The 8,864-nt window shown below is 43.7% G+C and overlaps 1 protein-coding gene across 3 annotated transcripts in view; it reads left to right on the top strand.

The window, feature by feature from the left end:
• Positions 1-1,057: 1,057 nt before the first annotated feature.
• Positions 1,058-8,864, top strand: part of PAXBP1 (PAX3 and PAX7 binding protein 1) — a 28,149-nt gene continuing 20,342 nt past the window's right edge. Inside the window, exons 1-6 of one of the 3 annotated variants that reach the window (XM_071810577.1) lie at positions 1,058-1,614; positions 3,376-3,504; positions 5,017-5,193; positions 6,521-6,742; positions 7,353-7,456; positions 8,276-8,496. In XM_071810577.1, coding sequence (XP_071666678.1) covers positions 1,161-1,614; positions 3,376-3,504; positions 5,017-5,193; positions 6,521-6,742; positions 7,353-7,456; positions 8,276-8,496 — 1,307 coding nt within the window. In that variant the 5' untranslated portion in view covers positions 1,058-1,160. The remainder of the gene's footprint in view (positions 1,615-3,375; positions 3,505-5,016; positions 5,194-6,520; positions 6,743-7,352; positions 7,457-8,275; positions 8,497-8,864) is intronic. The other 2 variants (XM_071810576.1, XM_065862558.2) reach the window with 2 other exon arrangements.

Here is an 8,864-nt window from a genome sequence, read left to right as displayed (position 1 = left end):
CAAAGACAGGCTGCAGGGCAGTCTCACCCTCCTGGTATGGCAGGACTGAAAAGATGTTCCTCCAGTTCCAAACACTTGTACTTAGAAAGACTGCCCTCAAAAAGGCCACTGATCTTTTGGTATCTGCCAGCAAACTCAGTTTTTCCTTAACACTGAAGCACTGGAGGTTCCATCTAAACATGAGGAGAAACTTCTCTGAGTGTGCCATAGCACTGAACAGACTGCCCAGAGAGGTTGTGGAGTCTGCTTTTCTGGAGATACTAAAAACCACTTGGACACATCCTTGCGCAACCTGCTCTGGGTGAACCTGCTTCAGCAGGTGGGTTGGACTGGATGGTCTACAGAGGTCCCTTCCAACCCAAACCAACCTGTGATTCTATAAGGCAAGCTCGGCAGACTCCCGAAGATGCCCTCAGCCCCGACCAAACTGAACCTCAAGGGGCCCCACACATAAAACATGCCACTGTGTAGCACTAATGATGACAAGACCACATCATTTCTCCCTCCAAGGCAGAAGAGAACATCTCCTCAGGGAGGGCAGCTGCTTTCCGGCAGAGGCCGTGTGGAGCCCCGGAGCACCCTACCCGCCGAGAATGACGTTGTGAGGGTGGACCTGGGTATCTGCACCCTCTCCGGGTGCCCGCTGCCGCCGTCCCCAAGCTGGTCGTCAAAAACAAGCCCACCGGGGCGGGGACGGAGAAACCGAAGCTCCGCATCCCGCCTCACCCCGGGGGAACACCGGCCACGATCGCCCCCCGCCCACCCGGGCAATTGCGCATTCCACAGGGGCCCCGCGCGCGGCCTGCGGCCTCCCGCCTCCCTCTGCCGCGCCGGGCTTTCTTGGACACAAGATGGCGGCCGCGGCGGCCGCTGGGAAAGGAAAGAGGGGGTGTGGCGGGCGGCGAGGTGGGCTGCTTTAGCCCTGGCTCTCTACGCTCCTCGAGGTGTACGCTCTATCTTCCGTCTCCGCCGCCTCTCTGTGGTCGGGCGGCCGCTTGCCGTTGGCGGGCAGGCGGCAGTAGGGGGAGGGCGGCAGGTGGCGCTGTAGCCGCCGGCGCGGCGGCGATCATGCTCGAGGAGCCGGGACTGGGCCGCGGCGCGGGGTGGCGGGAGCGGGCGGTGCCGGAGCAGAGCGGCGCGGGGGCTCGGTGCTCGGCGGGATGTTCCGTAAGGCGCGGAGGGTGAACGTGAGGAAGCGGAACGACTCGGAGGAGGAAGACGAAGAGCGCGACGAGGAGCCGCCTCAGGAGCCGGGGCCGGTGGCCGGCACGGGGGGTGAAGGGCCCGGTGAGGCCTCCATGGCGCTGGCGGCGGGCTCTGGGCTCCTGCCGCTGCCCCCCGGCTGCGTGCCCCTCGCCCTGCCCGGCAGCCCCGCGGCCTTCGCCTGCGCCGCGGGCTACGGCGCGGCTCTCGGCTTGGGGCTGGGCTTGATGGGAGCCGACAGGGCTGGCCTGGGGGCCTTGCCGGCGCCCGCCCTCCTGTCGTCCCCGCCGCCGCCGCAGCAGCAGGGCAATGGGCTGCCGGGGGCCGGGCGCCCCAAGGAGAAGAAGAGGCCTCGGGAGAACAAAGAGGTGCCGCGGGCGAGCCTGCTCAGCTTCCAGGACGAGGAGGAGGGTGAGGCGGGGGGCTGCCCGCTCGCGGGCACCGGGGGCCGGGCGGCCTTTGGCTCGTTGCCTGCACGGCTGGAAGGGACCTGGGGCTGCTCAGCCTGCAGCGGGTCTCTGCCCGGCGTCTGCGCAAACCCCGTCCCCCAAAACAGCCGGGGTGTTGTTTGTTTGTTTGTTTGTTGGTGTGTTTTGTTTGCTTTTTTTTTTTTTTAAGGTAGTCGGGTTGCCCCGTGTGACGTAGGGGTGATGAGGGGTGGCATAAGCGAGGGAGGGAGCGCTCCGTGGGCAGCCGCCTTCGGCCGTGCTGCTTTCGCGGGCCAGAGTCCCCTCTCGCGGGGCCACCGTACTTCCAGCACTGGGGTGATGTCCCACGGGCTTAATTCCGGCCTAGCGAGGTAGATCGCGTCTACGTCCGTATAGCTGATGTCTGACTGCTGCACCCCTGTTAGGCTCACTGCAGCTGGGCACAGGCTTTAGCCTGAGCTGGGTTTGTACGGTAGCAAGTACTAGACCTAGGTCCTGTGCAGGCCCCCCCAGAACCAGCAGTGCTGTCTGAGGGGCAGCTTTGTTTTTATCTGATGTGGCTGGTGTTTGCATGTAGGGCTGCATGGTGTCCTAGCAGACTCCATGGGAAGCCACTGGTGTTTTGTTGCAGTTAGTTCATCTAGCTGCCCACGACGTTTATTAGATTAACTTGCGCAAATAGTGGAAAAAGTGGTTGAGCAGCTTCTGGACCTCAGCTTTTGGAAAAATAGCATAGCTGTATTTGTACTGTGCTTCAGCAAGTAATTCTGCAGTATTCCAGCAGATGCTGTACAAATGAATTGGTCCATTCACACTCACATAATCTGATCATGAATAACAGTTATTACATATGAAGAATTATTGAAAAACACTGCTCAAACTCCAGAGTTCATTGCATCCCAGAAGTTCTGGGTGAATAAAATGAGAAGCTTATTTTTGTGATACCATCGTCATCAGGAGAGTTAGTATGCATCTTGAATTTTCTTAGAAGGAATTATTTTGTAATCACTGGAACTTGGATTCTAAAACTAGTGATTTGAAATCTTGACAGAAGTACTGGAAACATGGAGTTACACTACAGACTTAAAAAAACAAACAAAAGACCACCAGATTTTTAGATTTTCTACATCAAACTTTGATTTTATTTTTTTTTTCTATGTTACTTAGTTCTTTAACTTACTTAGTACCTTTTGGTGGGTTGTGGTGCTGCAGGCATTGGTAGTGCTGCAGGCATTTGAACTGGTAGTACAACCAGAACCAGCCATTCCCTTATTCGTGAGTTGTGTGTATGTGTGGCTGTAAAGACTGTTGGTCCAAAATGTTGTGACTTCACATCCTTCCAAATTTGTAGTCGCAGTGAAGGATCAGCTGTTTTTTGTTTGGTTGTTGTTTTTTGTGTGGTTGGTTTTATATTAAAAAAAAAAAAAACCAAACAAAAACCCCTCCAGTCAGATAAGAGTAGGCCATGTGTGTACACTTGTGTGTATCTTCTGCCTTGCTCTTCTGTGACCTTGTTGTGAGCGGGATGAATACACTTGAAAATAACTCCAGAAAAATGAGGCAGACATGAGTCTGCATGAAAGGGTATGGGACTGGTTTTGTTGCAATAGCACCAATGTGAAGTCACATTAAATTATGTTGTTAGTGGCATTTATTAAGTTCTAGGTACAAAATTAAGAAGCTTAATAGGTAAGTATACGTCTTCATAAGTCTAATGTAATGTTTTCCAACTTCTCTTTTAAAGAAACTGAAGAAGTTTTTAAAGTGAAGAAATCAAGTTACAGCAAAAAGATTGTAAAACAATTGAAGAAAGAATACAAAGAAGATCTTGAAAAATCAAAAGTTAGAACAGAGGTCAATTCTCCAACAGATGGTAACTGCAAAACTAACAGTAACTTTTGTAATGGGAAAGATTAAGTATTGTAAATACAAATTACTTATTTTCAAGACGAATTGTTCGTCTTTTTAGAGGATTTAGCACTTAGAACTGAAGTAAAGCATGCATTAAATGTTCAGTTGAACCTTCCAGATGCTGTTCTGAAGCTTGTAGAGAGTTCTTTGATTCTCTCTCATGTGGAAATGAGTGTAGAAGGATGAAACTTCTCAGATATGTATACAGTTGTCAGTTGTTAAATTAGTTTAGAACTGTGTCTGGTGCTTATCTGTCAGGATGTGTCCCTGTAATCCATCTTCTCGAAAAGGAAGATTTTTGAGGTGAGCAGAGTGGTGTTCTTTGTTATTAAAGTAAATTATTCAACAGCTGTCTATTTCAGGACTTGGACCTTAGAGTAGACTTTATGATCAAACTGACAGGATGAAAGTGTTGGAGCAGAAGGATCTTTAACAACGTACAGTCCTCCAGAGCTTAGAGTAGAGCCTGGGATTTTCATGTCATTGTAGAGTAATAACTCATAACACTACAAGCACAAGCTGAGCGGCAAAGATTGCAGTGATATAGCTGAAGCATATGAGAGTTGAACATGGTGCCATGCAGAAAATTGCCCTAGTTTAAGTTAATTAAATTAGTCTTTTGAAAAATCTTTGAGATTTTTAAAGGCTTCGTCTGCATTTTAAAAACACACAAATTCTTTCTTATTAGAATCTTCAAGTTACCTATGCAGTGGTGTGAGGCATGAGCAAAAGCAGAAATAATAATTTCTGTGGCTGATGTTCAGGTGATCTGTGGAAGCCTTGATCTTAATTTTTTCCTCTGTCACAGAGATCCTTAAAGAATTGCATTTTGCACATGGCTAGTGTATACTTCATTTTGTTTGTCTGTTTTGCAGTCTCTATAGTTGGTTTGGTTATAGTGCAAAGACCATGGCTGCTACTGAGCCAGTAGTCTAGATTCTCTAAACAAATGCTAAATTCTGAAAACTCAGATATGTGCAGCTTGCATTGGATAGCTGGATTTAACATGCTTTTTTTTTCCATAATATTTGTACCTTCTGCCTGTATATATGTGTTACCCACCTAATGTAGGGTAATGTTGCACCCAGCCCGAGAGGAATATGAAAATATTCTTTTGAAATGAATGTTCTTGTGGGACAATTTGGTTTAACAGAGGCAATGCTTTCTAATTACTTGTTTAAGAGGCTGTGTGAAGGTTGCACACGTGATCTTAATTATTGAGTTCCCTCACTTTTTTAGTACTTGGCAATATGTAGAAAGTTTAGTGGTTGCTGGGGTGTCTGCTTTGTGAACTTTGTTTTGAGAGTATGTCAGTAACTTAATCACAATTAAGAATGCATATTTTACTAGATCTTAAGCAATAAAATTATCATTTAACATTTTCATTTAATTTTTTCCTTTGGTTGTTAAACCTTAAAAAATATGTCTGAGTGATCTTTATAAAAAGAGTAAAACATGGACTTTGTCTTACCAGTTGAACCACCACTAGACAAGACAGGACAAATTAAGGATATAGGTCAAGAAGATGGGACTGCAAACAGTGAGCATGGTGAGGAAGAAATGGAAGTTGAAAGTGAGAAGGAAGAAGAAAAAACAAAAGCCGGTGGGGCTTTCTCAAGTGCTCTGTCATCACTGAATGTTCTCCGCCCAGGTTGGTTACTGTAATATGTCTGATATGTTAACAAATGCTTTAACCAGCATTTACAGCAGTGTAAGGTATTTGAGAGATTAGGAAATATTTTCCAGCAACTTATCCAACATCTGGGAATTCTGGAAACTTGTTTTTTTCCAGAGCTGTTCAATTTTACAAGCCTTGTGAGAAAATGTTTTACTACGAATGCTTGATCTTGATGTCAAAAGCAGGAATTTGTCTAAGTGATGACAAGCTTTAAGAAAATCTAGATTTGGAATAGGTGACTTACGTGAAATTTAACTGCTTTCAATTAAAATTCTGTCTTTAGTTTGAATGTCTCAGTTAGAGGTCTGCATGGTACCTCAATTGTTTTCCTATCTCATTTTCTCTAATGAGGTTCTACTCAGGCACTGAGGCCAAAGAAATTGGTCTGAGAAAGTATTTTTGAAACTAGCTTACTAATGGCTGGCTAACTCATGGCAGCTGGCCCCCCAAACAGAAGATCTGTCTGCTTGCCCTGACCATATTTCAAAGGAGAAATAATTTCTTGGTTGACCCCGAAATAATTTTTCCTTTTAGGAATAATTGCAAAGTGGTATGAAATGTACATTATTGCATCTGTAAAGATATTGCTGGCTTGAATAGAGCATCTCATGTCAAGTGTAAAGAAATTTGAACTTTAACCTTATGTGCATGCCTAATCAAAGCAGTGCTGAAATTATTAATGTTTCAAAAACTTGATTTGGAGGGACCATTCTTTATATGACATGTGTATGTTGCGTTGATTTTGTGCTAGGGATTTTAGTGTTTTGGTTTTAGTTAGGTGTGCTTTTCTTTTTTCCCCTGTATTTTTCAGTCTTCTCATATTACCTTTGTCTGGTTTCGTGTCCTCTTAGTCTCTGAGTTATCATCATCTGTTGGAATGGCCGATGCTTTTTGTTCCTCCAAATTAAGAAGAGTTGGGAGCAATATAAGGACAGGAGGTGTCATAGTGAAGTGTTTTCTTTCTCCGTTTGCCGTAGCAACTCCTGTAAAAGGTCTTCCTCTTTCTCCAGAATATTTCCCAAAGGGACATCAGGCTTCTGCTCTTACGGCATATGAGCTGCTGGAGGCAGAGCCACACTTTTTGGGGAAGATCCCAGCTTTGAGTGTTTCTGGTCAGAGAGTTTGCATGTTCAGCTTGTGAGTTGCTTGCAAATGTTTTTGTGAGTATGGATTTTTTTTCCTCTCACATTTTTTTCTGTTTGCACAAATGATTTGGTAGGGTGGCAGAGGTGAGTAATAAGAAGTCATAGTACCTGTTTCATTGCAGTTGTTGTTTAACGGTGCAAATATCTGTCTCTAGGAGAAATTCCAGATGCTGCATTTATTCATGCCGCTAGGAAAAAACGTCAAATGGCTCGTGAACTTGGAGACTTTACCCCCGTTGACAGTGAACCAGGTAAAAGCCGCCTTGTTCGAGAAGATGAAAATGATGCCAGTGATGATGAAGATGATGACGAGAAGAGGAGGATAGTTTTTACAGTGAAGGAAAAATCCCAAAGGCAAAAGATTGCTGAGGAAATAGGTAAAACCTTTTTAGGACAGCTGATGAACATTCACACTGTTTTCACTGCAAGTGCTCCCATTCAGCATTTTTAAACAACAGGTTTTTCAAATAGGCATGAATCTGGAGTCGTATTCCATTTCTAAGGAAAAGTACTGCATATTGGAATCTGCATATAATTTTTTTAGCACAAACTATGTTTCTGTGCTTAGAAGCACACAACTCTACTCAATCTGGTAGAAACTTACACTAAGACGTAATTAGTATTGTTCCTGTACTCTCTTAGAAAGTACATAGTGTGAAAGGAAAAACATGAGTTCTTTGATATAACATTGTTTTTGCTACCAAGCTGGAAAAATAACCTTTTGGAAAAGGAAAATTAGTAAGATAATATAGGATTTTAACATTAGAGGACTTTACCAGTAATGAATTGCAAATTTACCTATTGGATTTTTCAAGTGGAACTTCTGTGATAATAATTCACAGGCTAACGTCCTTAGTTCCTCGTGTACAGGGAATGAGGGTGTACTGAGATGTTCCTAGCAAAACATGGTCTCTCAGATTTTTGAACCCTTGGTGCTTACCATGAATACATTATCTTCTTTTTGTTTCCTGTTTTTCTCATATTAAGGTATTGAGGGAAGCGATGATGAAGCACTAGGGGCAGGGGAGCAAGATGAAGAACTCAGTAGATGGGAGCAAGAACAGATACGGAAAGGAATCAACATACCTCAGGCATGTATTTAGTTGTGAACTCTTGTTTGTTTCTGCATATATTGGCTAAATCCATTATAAACTGGAATAGTTTACAGAAAGCTGTGTGATCTGACAAGTTCAGTGTGTAACTTCTGATGTTCTTTAAAGAGAAATGAGAAGTCAGATTTTAAGTATCCAGCGTTATTGGTTTCATTAGTCTCTCTGTTCTGGGTAGATGGTGATTGTTTGTGGTGCTGTTAACCAGCATTTATTTTGCAGCCTAAACCAGAGCTAGAATAATGTCCCATTGAAACGACATCTGTTCTTGTTTATCATTGAGTTTGTAGAGTCTGTCTGAACAGTGTCTGCTTCTGTATCTTGTATTGCAGCATAGAGATGTAATTTGTAGCAGGTCATACCATATGTTGTCTGTGCATTCATAGTAGTGTTGCCACTCAGCTGAAGAGGATACGTTTTTAAAAAAAAGTTGCAGCAAAATCACAACCAAACACCCTGACTCAAAAGAACCGATACCATTCTATTAAATAGTCTTAGCAAAATGTGGTATAGTCCTAAATACTTGCAGGAGTTATAGGCTGATTCAGATTGTCATTTAATAACTAAGTATAAATATTTAGAATTTTAATACTTCTAAGAGTTTGTCCATTTAAGAAGGTGCTTCTGAGGGAATTTGTTTCTTCCACCTTAGGTATTGGGAGTTCTACACTTAAATCCACTTGATAATCAGACTTTACAAATGTACCTGCCTACATTTATAACATTTGAGATGTGAAAAAAAAAAAGTTTATTCTTTCTTTAATGTGTAATATATTAAAATTGCATTTTCTCTTCCATTAGGTTCAACCAAGTCAGCCTGCTGAAGTGAATAATATGTACTACCAGACCACTTACCAGACACTGTCTTACGGTTCATCGTATGGCGTTCCATACACTTACACTGCGTATGGATCATCGGAAACCAAGTCTCAAAAAACAGATAATACAGTTCCTTTCAAAACTCCCAGTAATGAGATGACTCCTGTTACTATTGATTTGGTAAAGAAACAGCTTAAAGACAGGTAGGACAGACCATCTTTTTAGACTTACAAGACCTGTCCCCTAGCTTTCTGTTCCTCAGGCGTCTTTTAGTCTGGTGAGCAAACACAGAGTTTCATCGCTGGAAAAGTACTGACTGGCACATCCATTAAAAAAATATAAAAAGGCAAACAAAAAAAACTCAAAGTGAAGATGACATTGACAGTTTGTTCGAAAATCTCCTTGGATTGCTTCTCTGGAAGTGAAGCTTTAAATGTGAGGCCATTGATCTTGTTGAAGACAGGTCTGAGTTGCATCTTCTGGACACTGCACAGTCTTATAGTCAAGAATTGAAAGGCCAGTGAGGTTTTAGCTTGTCATGTTGCATTATTTAAACTGTGAATCAGATTTT

Source organism: Patagioenas fasciata, chromosome 1 (assembly GCF_037038585.1).
Source record: "Patagioenas fasciata isolate bPatFas1 chromosome 1, bPatFas1.hap1, whole genome shotgun sequence".
Lineage (NCBI taxonomy): Eukaryota > Metazoa > Chordata > Aves > Columbiformes > Columbidae > Patagioenas > Patagioenas fasciata.
The sequence above is the reverse complement of the archived record's forward strand: the minus strand, read 5'-3'. Positions and strand labels throughout refer to the sequence as shown.